General features: G+C 46.4%; 1 protein-coding gene across 2 annotated transcripts; it reads left to right on the top strand.

The window, feature by feature from the left end:
* The first annotated feature begins 485 nt into the window (after nucleotides 1-485).
* Nucleotides 486-16,024, top strand: LOC139364331 (dehydrogenase/reductase 4). 2 transcript variants are annotated; one of them, XM_071100413.1, is made up of 8 exons: nucleotides 495-701; nucleotides 1,813-1,990; nucleotides 6,971-7,072; nucleotides 12,828-12,898; nucleotides 12,998-13,049; nucleotides 13,344-13,478; nucleotides 13,944-13,999; nucleotides 15,507-16,024. In XM_071100413.1, the coding sequence occupies exons 1-8, from the start codon at nucleotides 574-576 to the stop codon at nucleotides 15,619-15,621; spliced, it is 837 nt and encodes a 278-aa protein (XP_070956514.1). In that variant the 5' UTR covers nucleotides 495-573; the 3' UTR covers nucleotides 15,622-16,024. The 2 variants fall into 2 exon arrangements, 1 of the variants encoding a protein (XP_070956514.1); XR_011625988.1 differs by lacking the exon at nucleotides 12,828-12,898 and having other exon boundaries at nucleotides 486-701.
* The last annotated feature ends 1,532 nt before the right edge of the window (nucleotides 16,025-17,556 follow it).

Here is a 17,556-nt window from a genome sequence, read left to right as displayed (position 1 = left end):
TGCCAGGCCTGGTGCTGCTACTCCCTATCACATCTCTCCCAGGCTCCTCCAGCCTCACCTGGTGGACTCTATGAGGACCACAGGCCTCACCTCCATGGGCAGTCTCAAAACATTTGCCCTCCTCTGGGCTGTCACATACATTGACCCAGACTTTCTTGGAGAAGAAATTCTGAAGAAGCAAAAGCAACTCAAAACCCCCACTTCCCGCAGAAGAAAAACGTGGGCAAGGAGATGTAGAAGGGCAGCGGCCAAAGTCTGCGGGTTCCTGCAGGGGCCAGGGGAGGGGCGAGCCCTACAGAAAACTTGAACAGAGAGCGCTTTGGTCACCAGCTAGCCCGGGAAGGCAAGCCCCAGTCGGGCGGAACATAGCTGGCTGCCGGGGGCGGCGGCGGAGGGAGGCGAGCGCCGCCACAGAGGACTTCCAGCGGGCCAAGGACGGGGAGGGGGCGGGGAGGGTGAGGGCAGGGAAGCGGCCCGCCCTTCGTCCTGCCCTTAGCCCTTGGTCCTGCCCTTCGCCCTACTCTCTGTCTCCTCCGGTGGAAGGAGTGGAACCCAGACTTGCTGGTCTGAGCCATGCACAAGGCGGGGCTGCTAGGCCTCTGTGTCCGGGCTTGGAATTCGGTGCGGATGGCCAGCTCCGGGATGACCCGCCGGGACCCGCTCGCGAATAAGGTGGCCCTGGTAACCGCCTCCACCGACGGGTGAGTGCTCCGGCGGGAGTTTCTGAGGCCCTGGCTGCCTGGAAACAGGCACGGGCCTCTCATCCTCGGCCTCCGGTGCCCCTGTTCTCAGACCTCACACGCGGCCAAAGTCTGGCCCTGGAAAAAAGCAGCCGCGTGGTCCGCCTGAAGCCCCTCGGAATCCCCTGGCCCTGGACCCTCTCCTGCCAGGTTCGCGTCCCTGCTGCCTCTGGCACAACTGTGCCACCTCTGTGCAGACCCATCTTTCTAGTCCCCGCAGTGTTCTGGGCTGCCCCAGTCAACCAGCCCCACCTAGCGTCCGGGAAGACCAGAAACTAGAAATCCAAGGGAATCTGGATTTCAAAATCCTATCCCAAGGCCTCCAGCACTTTGAAAATGTACCAGACACTCTGTTTGGGCACCGGAAAGTCTCCCGGAACCCCTCCCCCTTACCTAGATGGGACACAAGAGCCATGTGTCAAGATTTTTGTTTAGGTCAGTACATCTGGGCCTACCTTGTCCAGCCTGTTTCTCACCCACCACTCTTGTCTGTCCTGGTTCTGATTCCTACAGGACTTTGCTAGATGCCAGCTCTCCGCAAAACTAAAATACAAATGTAGGTAAAACGCTAACGACTGACAAGTGCAGAATGGGTAACTCTTCCTCCCAAGGCAATATTTACATTTTTGACCGGAGACCATCTTTTCACAAAATAGATGTTCCCAAAAAATGACTAAGGATAGAATTTTGAGAATGTTGTAGGCTAGTAAGAAAGAAACGTGGGGGCAAAGCTGTTCTGAGTGAGACCCTCAAATCATGGAAGTGGCTGCTGCACACCCAGCTCATTTCTTACCTCTCAGTACCAACAGGGGATGAAGCCTGTCACCCATGGTGGGAACTGTAGAAAGTGATGTAAGTTCTTGGGAACTGAGGCTGTGGTCCAGGTCATAAGAAAAAGTAAATGAGTGCCAAAAATGGCCGTGCTATTAAGCCTGTTTTACACATAGAAGAGACACGTGGAGATCATATAGAGAAAGAGCCAGAATTCAAACCCGAGCAGTCTTCAGAGCCCATGCTGTCCACCTCTTCCCCTGCACAGGCCTTAGCAGTCTTTGTCTCTTTCTGCTCACAGGATCGGCTTTGCCATTGCCCGGCGTTTGGCCCAGGACGGGGCCCACGTGGTCGTCAGCAGCCGGAAGCAGCAGAATGTGGACCAGGCGGTGGCCACGCTGCAGGGGGAAGGGCTGAGCGTGACGGGCACCGTGTGCCATGTGGGGAAGGCGGAGGACCGGGAGCGGCTGGTGGCTACGGTGAGGTGCAAGGAAATAGGCACAGAGCCAGGAAGTGGAAAAGGGAGCCAGCCTGATCCTCCTTCCCTGCTTTCCTGGATAGCAGCACATTTTTACTGTGTGCCTTTCTGTTATGTTCATAAACTAACTTCAGAGAATCATCCCATCTCAGAGAATTTTAAAACATTCTAATGCTTCAACCCTGCATCATCCCTTGAGTACCCCAAAGAAACAGTTGGTACTGGTTCTCTAGTAATTTTCCATCTAATTGGACAGATGAGAAGGGTAAATACAATCACAAAATAGATGTTCCCACCCATGAGCTAATAAACAATCCCCTATTCTTCAGCTTATAGAGTCAAGTCCCTGGGAACCTCAGGAAGCAGCCCACCATGTTTCAGCCACTTATTATGTGCCATTTCCTGTGTTCAGAGCCTTACACAGGTTGTTTCTAGGCCTGACAACAACCCAAGGAAGGCAAGGACTATTCTCTCAGTCTGCAGAGACTGGCTCAGATAGCTGGAGCTACTTCCTAAGGTCCCACAGCCAGTAAGGAAAGAGCCGTGATTCAACCCAGACCTCCCAAGCTCCCTTCCTTTATTGGCTGGCTATGGACTACCAGGTACTGGACTTTAGTCTCAAAGAAAGTATATAAGTCAATGTCACAGTTAGTAGTGGACACCAGCCTTGCAGCTGCTGAAGAAAATATGAACCATCCAGCAAAGGAAGCTCCTCTTCCCTTGAGGCTCAGGACACACTTTATTCCCCAGAGTGGAAGGGAGAATCTACCCAAAAATGGATACTACGGGATTGTGCTAACAGATTGGAAGGTTGGCAGAAATAATTTGCATAATCTTCTTAGAAGAGGAGGATCTTAACAATAGTAGACGGTAGTGTGGTAGACTATATAGGGTAATTCTGTTTTTAAGGAACTGTCTGGCAAATGCTCAGATGTGCATTGGAAAGAGCCAAATGTGAGTCTAAGAAAGTCACAAATGTGAGTCCAAAGAAGCCTGGCCTAGGCTGGTGGACAGAGCCCAAGATTGGGGACTTGATCCTGATAGTGGAAGGAGCTGTTTGGGAGTCTGGGTCAATTAGCACTAACTATATGACATGTAAGTAGCAATTTAATGTCAAAATCCTGCTGGAAAAACATCCTGTGACCCCCACTAGGTTCACTTAACAAGGCCTACAGGCCTAGCCCAGAAGTGGTACTTGAGCTAAACGTTTAGGAATAAATGTGAATGGACAGATGGAACAGAGATGAGATTCCAGATAACTCCGCAAAATGAGCAGACAGCCAAGAAGGAACTGAAGGAAAGAGAGGAGCGCTGTCAGTCCACAGTGGAGAGCACAGGCTTAGAAGTACTGCTGGGAAAGGGGCTGCATTGGAAAGATAGAGGCCATGGGCCTCCATATCCTTTTTTTTTTTTTTTTTGAGACAGAGTTTCACTCTTGTTGCCCAGGCTAGAGTGCTATGGCACAATCTTAGCTCACTGCAACCTCAGCCTCCAGGTTCAAGCAATCCTCATGCCTCAGCATCCCAAGTAGCTAGGAATACAGGCATCCACCACCACGTCCAGCTAATTTTTGTATTTTAGTAGAGATGGGGTTTCACAATGTTGGCCAGGCTGGTCTTGAACTCCTCACCTCAGGTGATACACCCCCTCGGCCTCCCAAAGTGCTGGGATTACAGGCATGAGCCACCGCACCCGGCAATAGCTTCTTAAAAGGATATGTTAAGGACCTTAAAAGGATATGTTTAGACATCCTTATAGCAAATAAGAAGCCATGTGAGGTTTTGAGCAAGAGAAAGATGGTTATTAAGAAAGATAATCCAGGCCGGGGCGGTGGCTCAAGCCTGTAATCCCAGCACTTTGGGAGGCCGAGACGGGCGGATCACAAAGTCAGGAGATCGAGACCATCCTGGCTAACAGTGAAACCCCGTCTCTACTAAAAAAATTACAAAAAACTAGCTGGGCAAGGTTGCGGCACCTGTAGTCCCAGTTACTCTGGAGGCTGAGCGAGGACAATGGCATAAACCCGGGAGGCAGAGCTTGCAGTGAGCAGAGATCCGGCCAAGCACTCCAGCCTGGGCGACAGAGCGAGACTCCGTCTCAAAAAAAAAAAAAAAAAAAAAAAAAAAAAGATAATCTGGCTCTGGTAGGAAGGATATACAAAGAAGACACTGAATCCAGGGCATTAGTGAGAAAGCTGTTGCTGTCATCCAGGTTTAGAGCAGTGGTGGTGGGACTGGAACAGATGTGCCCAAGAGACATTTAGTGGGAACGAACTAAGATTTTCCAACCCCATGTCAAAAAGTGGGAAACACGAGCGAAGTCAAAAATGACTCTCAGGTAGTTTGTGTGACCATTGTCAGAGAGGAGAATGATAGAATACTTGTCAGCTATTTGAAATGTCTTTTGCCAACTGCCACATGTTACCCTGCAATGAGAAAAGCCACTGCCCTGAGAATGGTCACTACCCAGTGGCCTCATCTGCACCACAAAGCTTCTAAGTGTGTGGTAAGCGGAAACCAGATTAGCTGCCTATCTGCTTGATTATATTTTTTCTTAAAAATGTATAACTATCAGAACACAGAGCAAACAGCTCCTAACCGCTTTAGTGTAGTGAGCACACAATTTAGAACAAGACTTAAAAGACTTTTTTTTTTTTTTTCCAGAGACAGGGCCTCACTCTGTTTCCCAGGCTGGAGTACAGTGGCATGATCATAGCTCACTATAACCTGCAACTCCTGAAGTCAAGCAATCCTCCCACCTCCACCTCCCAAGTGGCTAAGACTATAGGCATGCACCACCACACCAGTTTGTTTTTTAAATTTGTTGTAGAGTTGGGACTGTATTGCCCAGGCTGTTTTGAACTCCTGTCCTCTAGCAATCCTCCATACTGGGCCTACCAAAGTACTAGGATTATAGGTGTGAGCCACCACACCCAGCCTCATTCATCTTTTATGGTTTGCTATCTCTGTTCAATCAAAACCCAGCCTCCGCCCATCTCTGTGCTGACAGACCTGGAAGGAGAGGGGCATGAGGTATACAGCAGAGTAGAAAATGTCTCCAGGTGATTCTAGAGCAATCCACTGTCTTCTCCCAGCTCAAACACACGTGTACTCGGCACAGCGCACATCACTTAACTTACTCTGCACCTCCCTAGTAACAAGTCCATTGGTGAGAATTATACAGAGGCAAGGCAGGTGACTGGGCTTTATGCCAGGATACCAAAATTTAAAGGGTGCAGGAAAGTATTAACACTGGTTTAAAAAGATTATGTGACTATAAATTTTATTAGATTTACATGTTGACAGCCCAGGCATTTCTTCAACCGTCTAGAAACAACTGAGCTTAGCACCTAGTTAACAAGAATAATTAGTTAAAACGGAAAGCTAGCAGATGGTGTACATTATTAGTAACACCCCTCTGTGTGCCAGATCTGAAGCACAAAGTTGACCAAGGGCCCATGTACTGCTACTTGTTCAAGGCATCAAACTTGCCAGTTCTGGGCAAATGCAAAGTCTGGTTTCAAGGTGGCTTTGTACTGAAAAGTCTTGTTGGCAGATTCTGCTTGGCCATTCATTACTCTAGCACACACCTCACTACCTACTTATACCTTATTAAGGAGGTGAGATGTTGCCTTTCTTGGCTTTCTCAGTTTAAATGTCAGTTTCTACCTTGAATCTTTCATGCCTTCAGGTCAAAAGAGAGAGACAGAGATAGGGAAAATGACATCATAACTAAATATGGAATTGCTTTAAATTCAGGCTGGTATCTTCTCCCATCATGGCTCTCCTGGGCAGCCAGTTTCCTAATGACCCCAACTCACTTTCAGAGGGCTCTTATGAATTAGCGGTGTGCTACAGAATGGGAGACTGACCTCAGTTCTTCCACTGCTAACTAGCTTTGTGCCCTGAGCAAATCACTTTCCCAAACACAGAATAAGCAGGCCTCCTGTTCTTAGCTAGCCCCAGTGTGTCACTACTGAACTATATGATCTTGAGAAAATTCCCAGAACCTGTTTCTTCATCTCCACCTTAAGGACATTGGAATAGATGATCTCGAAGGCCCCTCCAGGGTAACTTTCTTCAGCTCTATTTGTTTTTCCATTTAGATAAGTGTGGACAGATTGACTTTGAGATAAGGGTAACTTATTCAAGGTGAACTGGACAGTAAGCACTTGGAGAAATGGGGGTGGAACTCACTGTGAAAGGAAGAGGAGGGGTCTAGAAATAGATTTGGAGGTGAGACTTGAAATCATGAGAATGAAGGAGCTTCCCAAAGGGAGAGTGTAAAGAAAAGCGCAAAGGGTCAGAGACAGCCTTAGAAGAATAGGAGGTGGGAAGAAAAGACTGCAAAAAAATGTAAGACAAACTTCCTGGTGGCTCACACCTGTAACACTTTTGGATACTGAGGCAGGTGGATGGCTTGAGCTCAGGAGTTCCAGACGGCAACAGGGCAAGACCCTGTCTCTACAAAAAATACAAAAATTGGCGGGGTGTGGTGGCAAGTACTTATACTCCCGACTACTTTGGGGACTGAGGCAAGAGGATGGCTTGAACCCAGTAGATCAAGGCTGCAGTGAGCTGAGATCATGCCACTGTACTCCAGCCTGGGTGACAGAGCAAGACTCCGTCTAAAAAAGAAAGAAGGAAGCCAACCTTAAATGGTTAGCAGCAGATCTTAGGGTAGTTTTCAGAAAAAAAGATGTTTTAAGAAATTGAACTTATTTTGACGACAGTTCCTAAGAAGGAAGGTTTTCTTGTCATTGTTGTTGTTGTTTTTAATATAAAGATAAGGTCTCGCTATGTGGCTCAGCCTTATCTCAAACTCCTCAACTCAAGTGATCCTCCCACCTTGGCTCCCAAAGTGCCATGATTACAGGCATGAGCCACAGGGCATAACTCAAAAGAAAGTTTTTATCAACATGGGTAAATGTACCTCCCTTACTTACTGCAGCCCTAGTCCAGACCTCACCCCCTCTCTCTAGGCTGTGAAGCTTCATGGAGGTATCGATATCCTAGTCTCCAATGCTGCTGTCAACCCTTTCTTTGGAAGCCTAATGGATATCACCGAGGAGGTGTGGGACAAGGTGAGAGGGGATTAAATCAGCAGGGGGCGGGCCTCAGAACACATTCAGTACAAATTCCATCTGCTTTTAGAATGTGTTTGTCAAGGGCAGTGTAAATGTGAGGACTCTTTGCCATGTGCCACACACGTGGAGCACACCTGGTAAAGGGCGGGAGGGGGTAGCTCTATCCCTGCCCTTCCTATTCGTTTCTGCTACTCCTAGTTCTGACTTCTTGTATTTGCTCTTCACTAGCTGTAGTCTGCTCCCCTCCCAAGGCTTCTTCCCTGGTATGCTCTTCTGCCTGGCTGATTTCCAACAGAGACATAGCAGCTAATATGCCAACAACTACAACACTTAAATTTACACACCCACCTGTCCCCTTTTCAGCTGACAAAAAGTAATCTTTTTTATTAGTTGGGAAATATTAAATGCTGCTAGTTATTTAAAATACTGATTCTGGTGAATGACCAGTTGCCCCTTTATAATATACATCCTTTAAAAAAATAAAATAAAAACCCATATTATTTTCTTCTTAGCTGCAATGTCAAGAAAATCTGAGATCCGGATGTCTAAATTCAAGTGGTAGAACATTGGATTTTATGTGAAAATGTATAATTACATTATATTTGTAATATATTTCACACATATTTAATTACAAAGTTTTAATTGAAATATTTGTTTTTGTTTATTAAGGTTAATATTCCCACATGATTTGGAAATGCTAATTTTTTATGATTTCCCATGGTTTTGCTTTTTACTCTAATGTTGTATTAGTCTGTTCTGTGTTGCTATAAAGGAATACCTGAGCTGGGCAATTTATAAAGAAAAGAAGTTTGTTTTGGCTTACAATACTGCAGACTGTACAAGAAGCATGGTGCCAGTATCTGCTTCTGATGAGGCCTCAGGAAGCTTACAATCATGGCAGAAGGAAAAAGGGAGCAGGCGTGTTACATGGCAAGAGAGGAAGCAAGAGAGAGAAACCAGTCTGTTTTAAACAACTAGTCCTGGAATGAACTAATAGAGTGAGAACTCACTCATTGCCACAGGGAGGACACCAAGACATTCATAAGGGATCCACCCCCGTGACCCAAACACCTCACACCAGGTCCCACCTTGAACATTGGTGATCATATTTCAACATGAGACTTAGAGAGCACAAACATACCAACTATATCAGATGTCATCAAAAATTTCTCAACACTAAAGTATCAGGTTGTGAAAATACTACGGTTTATTTACCAGTGTTTCATACACATAAAGACCAAAGTGCTAAAATGTTCTTCAGTGAGCTAGTTTTTGATTCTAGTTTGAGCTAGTTTGAGCAAAGCCTGGGCAACACAGCGAGACCTTTTCTCTATATTAAAAACAACAACAACGACAACAAAACCTTCCTTCTTAGGAACTATCATCAAAATGACTTCTCTTTATAAATCATCTTTTCTTCAAAACTACCCAAAGATTTGCTGCTAACCATTTAAGGTTGGCTTCTTTCTTTCTTTTCTTAGACAGTCTTGCCCTGTCTTTTTTCCATCTTTCTTTTTTTTCTTTTTTTTCTTTGTTTCTTTTTTTTTTCTTTTTTCTTTTTTCCTCGCTGTGTCACTGAGGCTGGAATGCTGTGGTGCGATCTCAGCTCACTGCAACCTATGCTTTGCAGGTTCAAGCGATTCTTGTGCCTCAGCCTCTGAAGTACCCAGGACTACAGGCATGTGCCACCACACCCAGCTAGTTTTTTGTATTTTTAATAGAGATGGGGTTTCACTGTGTTGCCCAGGCTGGTCTAAAATTCCTGACCTCAACAGATCCCCCCACCTCAGCCTCCCAAAGTATTGGGATTACAGGCATGAGCCACCACACCCAGCCAGATTCTGACAGTCTTTAAAATAGAGGAACATCATTCATGAACAGTCTGAACAGAGACCATGTGAAAATCAGTTTTGAACTAAGTACAGGCACACCTCGGAGATATTGTGGGTCTGGTTCCAGGCCACTGCACAATAAATTCAATATTATAATAAAGCAAGTCACATGAATTTTTTGGTTTCCCAGTGCATATAAAAGTTAGGTTTACACTATAATGGTCATGTAATGGTAGTCTATTAAATGAGCAATAGTATTATATCTTAAAATATATATATGTATCTTAATTTTAAAATAGTTTATTGCTAAAAAATGCTAACAATCATCTGAGACTTTAGAAGCTGTAATCTTTTTGCTGGTGGAGGGTCTTGCCTCAACATTGATGGTGGCTGACTTAGGGTGGTGTTCCTGAAGGCTGGGGTGGCTGTGGCAATTTCTTCAAATAAGCCAGCAGTGAAGTTTGCCACATCAGTTGATTCTTCCTTTCACAAAAGATTTCTCTGTAACATGCAATGCTCTTTCATAGCATGTACCCACAGTAAAACTTCTTTCAAAATTGGAGTCAATCCTATCAAATTCTGCCACTGCTTAGTCACCTAAGTTCACGTAATACTCTAAATCCCATGTTGTGATTTCAACAATGTTCGTGGCATCTTCACCAGAAATAGATTCCATCCCAAGAAACCACTTTCTTTGCTTATCCATAAGAAGCAACTCCACAGCCATTTACATTTTGTCATGAGATTGCAGCAATTCAGTCCCATCTTCAGGCTCTACTTCTGAATCTCTTGCTATTTCCACCACATCTGCAGTTCCTTCCTCTGATGCAGTCTTGAACCCCTCCACGTCATCCATGAGGTTTGGAATCAACTTTTTCCAGACTCCTATTGATGTAGATATTTTGACCTCCTCCCATGAATCACAAATATTCTTAATGGCATCTAGAATGGTGAATCCTTTTCAGAAGGTTTTCAGTTAACTTTGCCGAGATCCATCAGAGGAATCACTGTCTACGGCAGCTGTAGACTTACAAAATGTATTTCTTAAATAATAAGTCTTGCAAGTCAGAATTACCACCGATCCATGGGCTGCAGGATCCATGTTAGCAGGCATGAAAACAACATTAATCTCCTTGCACATCTCCATCAGAGCTTTTGACTGACCAGGTGCACTGTCAAGGAGCAGTAATAGTTTGAAAGGAATATTTTTTTCTGAGCAGTAGCTATCAACAGTGAGCTTAAAATATCTAGTAAACCATGCTATAAACAGTGTACTGTTATTCAGGCTTTGTTTTCCATTTATAGAGCATGGGCAGAGTAGATTTAGCATAAATCTTGAGAGCCATAGAATTTTCAGAATGGTAAATGAACATTGGCTTCAACTTAAAGTCACTGGCTGCATTAGACCCTAACAAGAGAATAAGCCTGTCCTTTGAAGTTTTGAAGCCAGGCGTGACTTCTCCTCTCTAGCTATTAAAGCCCTACAGGGCACCTTCTTCCACAAGAAGGTTGTTTCATCTACAGGAAAATCTGTTGTTTGGTGTAGCCACCTTCATCACTGATCTTAGCTAGATCTTCTGGATAACTTGCTGCAGCTTCTACATCAGCACTTGCTGCTTCACCTTGCACTTTTATGTTACAGAGATGGCTTCTTAAACCTCATGAACCAACCTCTGCTAGCTTCCAACTTTTCTTCTGGAGCTTCCTCACCTCTCTCAGCCTTCAAAGAATTAAAAAGTTAGGGCCTTTTTCTGATTAGGCTTTGGCTTAAGGGAATGTTGTGGCTAGTTTGATCTTCTATCCAGAACACTAGAACTTTCCCTCTATATTAACAATAAAGCTGTTTTGCTTTCTTACCATTTATGTATTCACAGAAGTAGCACTTTTAATTTCCTTCAAGAATTTTTCCTTTGCACTCACAATTTGGCTAACTGGTGCACATGGCCTAGCTTTCAGCCTGCCTCAGCTTTCAACATGCCTTCCTCACTAAGCTCAATTATTTCTACCTTTTGATTTAAAGTGTAAGATGTGTGACTCTTCCTTTCACTTGAAAACTTAGAGGCCATTGTAGGGTTAATAATTGGCCTAATTTCAATATAAATCTGTCTCAGGGAATATGGAGGCCCACAGAGAGGGAGAGAGATGCGAGAAGGGCAGAGCAGTCAGAACGTACAACATTTATCGGTTAAGTTCACCTTCTTTTCTGGGTGTGGTTTGTGGTACCCCAAAACAATTATAATAAAAACATGAAAGATCACTGATCACAGATCACCATAACAGACATAATAATAATGAAAAAGTCTGAAATATTCCAAGAATTACCAAAATGTGACGCAGAGACAAAGTCAGCACATGCCATTGGAAAAATGACTCCAATTAGCGCAGGGTTGCCACGAAACTTCAATTTGTAAAAAAAAAAAAAAAAAAAAAAACACAATATATGCAAAGCATTATAAAATGAGATGTGTCTATAACTTTTCTTTTATATATCTTTTAAACTATCACAGTACATCAAATGCAAACATAATGGCTGATCCTTGATTGAGCTCTGGACTTTAAAAAACACAACACACATTTGGGGGACAAATGAGGCCCATATATTAGATAGCATTATCATCATTGTCAGACTCTTGGTTGTGATAACAGATTATGGTTGTGTAAAAGAACATCGTTACTCTCTGGAAATGTATGATAAGTATTTAGGGATAGAGCATTGTAATATCTGCAACTGAGTTTACTTATTTTATTTATTTATTTTTGTGATGGAGCCTCACACTATTCCCCAGGCTGGAGTGCAGTGGTGCTATCTCAGCTCACTGCAACCTCCACCTCCTGGGTTCCAGCTATTCTGCCGTCTCATCCTCCTGAGTAGCTGAGACTACAGGCAGATGCCACCACATCCGGCTAATTTTTGTATTTTTAGTACAGATGAGGTTTGCCATGTTGCCCAGGCTGGTCTCAAACTCCTGACCTCAAAGTGGTCCACCCACCTTGGCCTCCCGAAGCGCAGGAATTACAGGCATGAGCCACCATGACCAGCCCTGAGTTTCTTTTTTTTAATTTACATTTTTATTTTTTTATTTGTGTTCTTAGTAATTTTTCATTTTATTATATAAAATCTTACAGAAAACTTGCAACTGAGTTTCAGTGGTTCATTTAAAAAACTGTACAGATCTACAGAGAGGACAAATGGAACACAATGTGAACAATTGGTGAATCTAAGTGAACGATCTCCAGATATTCGTTGTATTTCTATTACCAATTTTTCTGTAAGACTGAAATATTTTAATATAAGCAGTTGTCTAGAACAATGTAACACATTTGTTTTACATTATGGATGTGGGGATTCTGATTATAGCCTGTCCCCCAGCTTCCCCAGAAGGTACCTCCTCATGATCCCACTTTCTAATCAGGTCTAGCCAGGCAGTCCATCCTAGAGGGCCAAGAGCATCTCACTCCCTAAGCACAGAAGCCAGAGAAGTGCTAGAACAACCCCAGGTATCCAAGGTCAGGCCACATTTTCCCTGAGAACCATGGCCCACTCTAGGGCAAGTCCAGGAGGCTGACAATTGCAGACTTTCCCTACTTTGAAGAAACGCAGAAAACGCAGCTCAAATCCAAAGGAGCCCTGAGGATTTAGGCCCCTTCTGGGCCACATCATACTTGGCTGGTGACGAAACAAGATGAACCAGGCTCCATTTTTTCTCACCTGAACCTAATGTATCATTATCTAGCTGAGCAGCTGGTGAGAGCTACTTCTCCCTGAACCTCAGTTTCTTCATGTGCAAGATGCAGCTGAATCATCCTAAGATCTTCGTCAGCTCTGACAAACATCCTAGGAACCCACTTTAACTCCTCATTGCCATGCCTCCTCCAGTGCTCTTCACTCATGCTGTTTCCCCTTCTTCTCTTGGCTTCAGACTCTGGACATTAATGTGAAGGCCCCAGCCCTGATGACAAAGGCAGTGGTGCCAGAAATGGAGAAACGAGGGTACAGAGAGTGAGGGAGAGCCTGGGTGAGATGGGACCCCACACGGGCTGAGGGCAGTGGTCCATAATGGGAAGACCGTCAGCTCTCTTCTTTTTCCAGAGGCGGCTCAGTGGTGATCGTGGCCTCCATAGCAGCCTTCAGTCCATTTCCTGTAAGAACCCTTTTGACTGCCCCTTCCATCCCATTCTGTACATCTTTCCACCCCAACTCTTACCCAAAGAAGTTTGTGTCTCCTTTTAGAATCACACCACCAAGTCCCTGCCCACAAAATAGATGCCTCGCCTCCACAAACCGTAACCTAGGGGAGGTTTGGCCACAAGACAGTTTCCTAACTGTGCCCCTCCATTACAGGAGATCCCTATTGAGCACTGCCCTTTATGTCTAGTTATTAGAACCAAGAATGACCTGGAAATTACGAGTCTAACCCATTGTTTTCTATCTCCAGGGCCTCAGTCCTTACAATGTCAGTAAAACAGCTTTGCTGGGCCTCACCAAGACACTGGCCATAGAGCTGGCCCCAAGGAACATTAGGGTGAACTGCCTAGCACCTGGACTTATCAAGACCAGCTTCAGCAGGATGGTGAGGAAGGAGAGCTCTGCATCCCACTGGAACCCCTTGAAAGGCATCCATCTTCTTGGACAGGGAAGCCCAGTACCAGAGTCCTGAGCTCTCAACCACTCCGTTCTCCTTCCCTGGGTTTTTCCATATTCCCTCTCTGTACCAGCTGCCCTATCTAAGCCAGACTCCAATCACACCATTCCTAAGGCATAGGGTGGAGACTGAGGTATTCAGACTCTACTCACACAATTTCCGCTCTCCTTACATGGATGAGAATTGGAGAGATGCAGCAAAATGCATCACTAGAACCTGAAACAAATGAAACAGATGAGGGCTGTGGGGAGAGCTGGAAGCTAGAAAAAGAAATAGGAAGTGAAAGAGGGAAGTCTCTCCATCCTTACTCTCTGTTGCCATGAGGACGGGCAGTTTCTTCCCTTTCTGTTCCTCACTTTCCTCTTCTTAAAGAGATTTCCCTTCTTCCTGCAGCTCTGGATGGACAAGGAAAAAGAGGAAAGAATGAAAGAAACCCTGCAGATAAGAAGGTAAAACTGTCATGGGATCAAGGGCCCTAAGAGGCATGAAGATAGAAAGGTCTGGTCCCTAGCAGCCCACAGCCCGTTGTCTCAGTCCCACAGATAACACAGGCAGGCTCTCCTCTGCCTCACAGAGCACAAATTCATAAACACTATCACTGCAGTGGCCTGAGCAAGAAGTCAGCTTCCCTTTCAAAAGGTAAACCCAGAGACATCGGGGTTTCAGCAGTGCAGAGCTCTGGGAGAAGCCCTGAGTCCTCTCTCCATCTGGGGGATTGCCTCCACCTCTGAGCATCCTTGGAGACCAGGGACCAAAACCAAAACCATGCATTTTTAGTTCCCATGAATAATGACACATGTTTACAAAACTCAGGTTGATGATCTACAATCCAAATGAAAAGAATGAAGAGCTTTACTAAGCCCCAAACTCCCCTTGCCTAAGGAGTTACTTTCTTCCCCAGTGAGCTGGGTGAACTGTTCAAGCACCTTTGTTGAGCTCACTTTCCTCTAAGTTCCCCGCCTCTCTTTACCTTCTGGCTTCAGGGCACTATCTACTTCCTCTATCTTGTCCCTCAAGGACAAATGCCAGCAATGCCTAACTCTGTACTGGTCCAGACATCCCAAATTTTCCCAAAGCTATTCTGATGTCAGGCATCAGCTACAGGCCTGGTTTATAAGTCACGGGATTGGCATCCTAGAGATCTGATGAATGATCTAGCCCATGTAGCTCAATCCTGGATTCACATTAGAATCACCTGTGGAGCTTTTTAAACTGCAGGTGCTCAGGCCCCGCCCACTCCCAGAGATTCTTTTTTAATTGGTCCAAGGTAGGACTTGACCATCTGGGCTTTTGTTTTCTTTGTCTTTTCTTTTTTTGTTTAAGCCTCTCAAATGATTGCAAGGTACAGCTAGAATGGAGAACCATTAATTCAGCCCTTCTAGGTTTGAGCTACTCACTCTGCCCACCACTAGAGCATGCTATGGCAGGCAGATTAAAGTGTCCCCTAACTATGCAATCGCTGACAAAATAAGAATTAGCACATTCTCACCAAATGAACCTGACTTTAAGGGACAAGTATAGATTCCTGGAAAGGTCGTCTGTAAGTTGAACTTCTACAAACTGAATCATTTTAAACACACCATTTACTGTCACACAGACTCCCTGATACTTTAGTGTGTGCACATGTGAAACCATTTTTTTGAAGTATGAAATAATTGCTCACCATTGTATCTATATAACTTTGGATCTTGGTGTCCTGAGCTCTCTATAAAACAGTATGTTTCCATAGTATTTGAATATTATGGGTAATGGTTTTTGCAGAGTACAGTATGCTTCTACTAAATTATAACAGCATATCCTCATGGTAACCCTATTTGATAGGCAGAAAGCTTGTACACTGATCCTGAAAAGTCATCTGATAATTCTTGATTAAGCAAACTTCATTCCCTGTGTCCCAGAAGAAGGGGCCAGAACTATTTAATTTTTACTCTCTTCCTTTCTTCCCCTATTCCCCAGGTTAGGCGAGCCAGAGGATTGTGCTGGCATCGTGTCTTTCCTGTGCTCTGAAGATGCCAGCTACATCACTGGGGAGACAGTGGTGGTGGGTGGAGGAACCCCATCCCGCCTCTGAGGACCCGGAGACAGCCCACATGGCACTGTTGGGCTCTAGCTCCTGGTGCTGTTCCTGCATTCATCGACTGGCCTTTCCCACCGCTGCTCACCTTACTGTTCACCTCATAAAATCAGTTCTGCCCTGTGATGACATCCAGCCTTCCCTGCCGTCAAGTTGGCGTCTTACTCAGGATTCCTGCTGTTGCTGTGCCCTTGGGTAAAGGCCTCCCCTGAGAACACAGGACAGGCCTGCTAAGGCTGAGTCTACCTTGGCAAAGACCAACAGATATTTTTTGCCCAGGCCACTGGGGAATTTGAGGGGAGATGGGAGAGAAGGAAGCTGGAGTGGAAGGAGCAGAGTTGCAAATTAACAACTTGCAAATGAGGTGCAAATAAAATGCAGATGATTGCAGGGCTTTGAATCGAATCCACGTGTTCATTTCTCAGTGTGGGGTGCTTAGCTGAGCAGAGAGCAGAAGTCTGGCCAGGCTGGATCTCTGGATCCCCCAGCCCTCCTCCCTGTCTCCAGGACCTGAGCGTGATGTGCAGGGGTGGAGGTGTCTGCAGAGTTGCCAACTGGAAGGAAGGTGGCACAGGAACTCCCAGGACACCACGGGGATCCCCGAGGCAGGGCCAGGCTGGCGAGGGTGGGGAAGGATGAACTCTCTAAAACCTCCCCGCCCCTTGCCTCCCAGATCCGGCCAGGTTCTCTCCCAGTATGGCCGTAGGTCCCGAGTTCCCTCCCCAGTCAGTAAGGACAAGCTGGACAGGTCCTGAGCAGGTGGGGAATAGAGAAAGGCCCTGCAAGGTACCCAGGCCCACGAATAAAAGAAGTGAGTTCTGCCCACCGCCTGAGGATTGAGTACACGGAAAGCGGGAACGCTACCCCCGCCCCGAAGGCCCGGACACCAGGTTATGCACGCCCGGCCTTTCATGCCGGAGCCCAGTAGAGGGGTAGAGGCCAGCGGCCTGTGGTCTCACGCGGCTAGGCAGCGCGGCGCGCATGCTCAGTCCGGCAGTTCCCCGGGCGGGGCGGGAGAGCGGCGCTCCGGGACGCGGGAGAGAAGCGCTGATGCAGCTGCCCCTGACGGGAGCGGGCTCTGCCACTACTGCAGCGCTCATAGCCTCTACCAAAGCGTAGTCTAGCATGTGTCCCGGCTCCCCGGCAGCAGGGATGGCGGCGGCTCCTCTGCAGCAGCCTCAACAGCAGGAGCCCGTGGCCAAGCCCAGCGTGGAGCTCAGCAGAGAGTTTTAAGGTAAGATGCTGCCTACGTCTCTGAGACGACCCATCTGGGAGCATCCAAGACCCAGCGTGTACCTACCCGCGGTGCACCCCAGCCCGGTGCCTCACACACCGCCGACACCCCGCGCCATGCATCCCAGTTCCAAGGCACCCCCTGTATCCCAATCTGGACATTCATATTTCCGGAGCATCCTCCGCTGGAGCTGGAGCTGGAGCTTTACGAGGGAGGGACGATCGCCATTACTGAGCCTTGAGTAGGCGGTTCTGTGCTCACAGTATAAGCAAAGCCAGGGGAAGCTCGAACTGGGCGGAGCCCACCTCAACTCAGCAAGGCCTAATGCCTCTCTAGATTCCACTTCAGGGGGCAGGGCATACCTGAACAAAAAGAAGCAGACAGCTTCTGCAAACTTCAACATCCCTGCCTGACAGCTCCGAAGAGACCAGTGGTTCTCCCAGCACGGCATTTGAGCTCTGATTAATGGACAGATTGCCTCCTCCAGTGGGTCCCTGACCCCCGTGTAGCCTGACTGGGAGACACCTCCCAGTAGGGGTCAACAGACACCTCCTACAGGTGGGTGCCCCTCTGGGACCAAGCTTCCAGAAGAAAGATCAGGCAAAAATATTTGCTGTTCTGCAGCCTCTGCTAGTGATACCCAGGCAAACAGGGTCTGCAGTGGACCTCCAGCAAACTCCAAAAGACCTGCAGCTGAG

The sequence above is a fragment of the Macaca nemestrina genome, chromosome 7, assembly GCF_043159975.1.
Source record: "Macaca nemestrina isolate mMacNem1 chromosome 7, mMacNem.hap1, whole genome shotgun sequence".
Classification (NCBI taxonomy): Eukaryota; Metazoa; Chordata; class Mammalia; order Primates; family Cercopithecidae; genus Macaca; species Macaca nemestrina.
Note: the sequence above shows the minus strand (reverse complement) of the source record. Positions and strands in the feature narration are given on the sequence as shown.